Source organism: Cyprinodon variegatus, unplaced genomic scaffold (genome assembly GCF_000732505.1).
Source record: "Cyprinodon variegatus isolate N-32 unplaced genomic scaffold, C_variegatus-1.0 Scaffold133, whole genome shotgun sequence".
Lineage (NCBI taxonomy): Eukaryota > Metazoa > Chordata > Actinopteri > Cyprinodontiformes > Cyprinodontidae > Cyprinodon > Cyprinodon variegatus.
Genome location: NW_015150586.1, coordinates 386658 through 389941, shown reverse-complemented (window position 1 = coordinate 389941; position 3284 = coordinate 386658). Strand labels below are relative to the sequence as shown.

The following is a 3284-nucleotide window of genomic DNA, read 5'->3' as shown; positions in this document are numbered from 1 at the left end:
GGTTTGGTGAAAACTTTGTGCGTTTAGGCCAGGGTTCGGCTTCGTGTGGACGGGGCCCTAGATTTCGGGCCTGATCAGTGGTTACTAGCTGAAGCGACTGAAGCTGTGTGCTAACTTTAGATCTCTCCTCTAAACTGCAGGTTTACTGCAGAATTTCAAAACAAAGTATGAAATTTTACTCGATGACTTGCTTTGCATCACATTCAGTTATAACAGCTTTTATCGTCCCTTTAAATATAAATATTGAATGATTCTTTGGTTTCTTTGTTCAGATTGTTACAAAAACGGATTCCGCTAAAGTTGGGCGTACAAGGTACGATTTTTTTCAATTGTTGCAGTCAGCTACAGCTCACACTGTACGACGAAACCGCAGATCTTAAAAGTTCCCAGCTCACGATGTTTGTTCTCACACTGTGCGACCCGACGCTCTAATGCGATCTACCTGCTCACACTGTACGTCTAAAAACCAGGTGGGACTCAGCTCCGCAGTGAGATGGCGCTACTCGGACTCGTCTATCCAGAAGCCAAACGAGTAGAAGAGGAACATGAAGCTCACTAGAGTGAAACGCGCTGCCTTGGCAATTAGTGCAATTTTGTGCTGAAAGCTCTAAAAAAAAAAAAGGTGACGACATATTTGGACAAAGACATGGCTGAGAAAACGTGGCTACTACAGTTTCACTCATTGCACCCTCGCCATGCTTCTGTGTTTTCCCCTGAAAGGAAGAAGAAGGATCCTTGTTTGCCCACAGAGCGATTTGCCCACGACCACCTTAAGACTGCCGACTGAATTTCAAACACGTTTGATTTTGGTTGTGAGAGGCTGATCGCCCCTCGTTACCCCCTGTACACGATGCATGATGCATGATTAGAAGGAAACTCGGCACGCGACTGGAAAATCGGCCCGAAAATTTTAAAAAATTGTACAGCGTAACGCCCGGCTTCATAGATCATTGTTCTAAGTTATTTCTGAAAAATATCAGTCCCGTTTTAAAATAATTGATTTATCTTTTTTTTTCTCAATGTTTATCCAAAATGTATTGTTATATATTCTTTAAACAATGTAAAATACTACAGTCGACAATTTCTTCAAACATCAACAATTTTAACAAAAGAAATACTGGATTTGTAGCGAGCTCTAGTTCTATGGTGTTTCCCACTCATTCATTTGGGTTTTACTTGTGAAATTCTCTTTTTTTTGTTGCGAAAATCAAAGCGATTAAATAAATGTTTCACATCCAATGCATCAAATTTCTAAACAGTATTTCAGATATCTTACAATCATAGTGTTATAAAATATATACAATACTGTGTTAATTATTGAACCGTTTATATCCCAGCTGCTTTTGATAGTTTTGTTTTTGTGCAATTTATATATGCTTTCCAGCTTAAATTTCTCCCAAGATTAAATCCAGAAATGTCCCATAATCTATTAATTTAAGTTCCATCAACGTTAAGTTTAAAATCTGGGCTTTCATAAGTTTCATTTTTCCAGATTTAACAATAATTTGTTTCCATCAAACATTTTCTTCTTTCTCTTGTTGTTTCTTAACCAACTGTGTTATGTTGTCTTGCCCAGAATAAATTAAGGTAGTATCATCCACAAACAAAATACATTTAAACAGTTTGGACACATAAAGAAAATCATTTATATACAGAATAAACAGTTAAGGCAAAAGGAAAAATCCCTGGGGTATTCCATACTTGTAATTATGATTTTACTTTATGTTTGCGTATATATAGGCACCAGTGGGGCAGTGGATGGCACTACTGCCTTGCATCAAAAAGGTTCTGGGTTCAATTCCCAGCCCGGGGTCTTTCTGCATGGAGTTTGCATGTTCTCTCTGAGCATGCGTGGGTTCTCTCCGGGTACTCTGGCTTTCTCTCACATTCCAAAAACATGACTGTGAATTTGCTTCTCTAAATCCTCCTTAGGTGTGTGTGTGAATGGTTGTCCCTGTGATGGAGGGTGGACCCCGCCTCTTGGCTGGAGATAGACACCAGCATCCCTCGTGACCCCAGTAGGGATTGCTTTTATTTTGACTGAATAAATCAACTGGAAAAGATAAAAAAAAAATCTTTCTAGAACTGAAAAGAAGTTAGTAAATAAGTAAATCGGCATCCTTGACTTGTCCCTAAAGCTGCAGCTGCTTTTTGTGTTTTTATTCAGACTGATTAAAACTCATTAAAAGCCTAAAACAAGTTCCAGACTCCCCAGAACTTCAGTTTCTGTTTTTATAATCTTTATAATCTTCTCTCACCCCTCTGGTTCTGCCTATCCAGGTCCAACTGTTTCGAGGTTTTTGCCCTGAATGGAACCGTCACCAATATTCTTCAGTTTTGCACTGCGGCTGAAAGCATTGACTGGCTCCAAGCAATATCTACAAACATCAACGACTTGACGCAGGAGAACGTAAGTCCAAGCCAAAAGCGATCTGCAGAACAGCGACACATCAGCCGGCCCATATTTGCGTGTATTTTCCTTGTCTCGGTATCAGCTGAAACATGCCTGCGTTAGCTGCATAAAGAAAAAAAAAGTAAAAAAAAGTACAAAATAATCCACTGTACTTTATTTCCAAGTTTGGAGACGTTTCTCCTCCCATCCAGGAAGCTTTTTCTATTTAAATGTCAGAAATAGCATTGAGTTTAATGTTTTATATAGTAGCCCAAAAAAGCCTTGTTTCTGTTTAGAAAACATGCAAATAGAAACGCATGACCGGGTCCACCCCTTTGGAATGGAGGTTGTTTAGCTTCTTTTGTTAGCCTGCAATGCCCCATACCTGTCTGGTTGCAGTTAGTGTTGCACTGATACCAGTATGGGGCAGGGCCCTGATCCAGCACTATAATGGTGGTATCGGTATCGGAGAGTACCAACAAATAGGGCCGATACCATTTTGAGAGCCAAAAGTTTCTTCAACTATTGTCACCCATTCCAGGTAGGCAATAAAAGGTTCTACTGGATTCACTTTTAGTCTTTTTTCTGCTTCACAAAGGTAGGCAGCAGCTTGACAAAGCCATGATGGCAATGATTTTACATCCTAGTAGTATGCAGTTCTTCACATATACACACACACATCAATTTCAAACAGATGGTATCGGCCAATACTGCACAGCCAGGTATCGGGGCCAAAAAATTACAATTTTTGGTGTCAGAGACTTTATTGTTTGGGAATCCCTGAGTTGGACTAATGTCATGGTAATCAGCATCGTCATCGACCTAAATTCAATTAATTCAGTTTATTTCTATAGCTCCAATTCACAACACATGCGATCTCAAGGCACTTTCC

The 3284-nt window shown here is 39.6% G+C and overlaps 1 protein-coding gene across 1 annotated transcript in view; it reads left to right on the top strand.

Moving 5' to 3' along the window:
• Positions 1 to 3284, top strand: part of sntg2 (syntrophin, gamma 2) — an 87181-nt gene that overhangs the window by 42702 nt on the left and 41195 nt on the right. The window contains exon 6 of the mRNA XM_015376327.1: positions 2281 to 2410. Coding sequence (XP_015231813.1) covers positions 2281 to 2410 — 130 coding nt within the window. The remainder of the gene's footprint in view (positions 1 to 2280; positions 2411 to 3284) is intronic.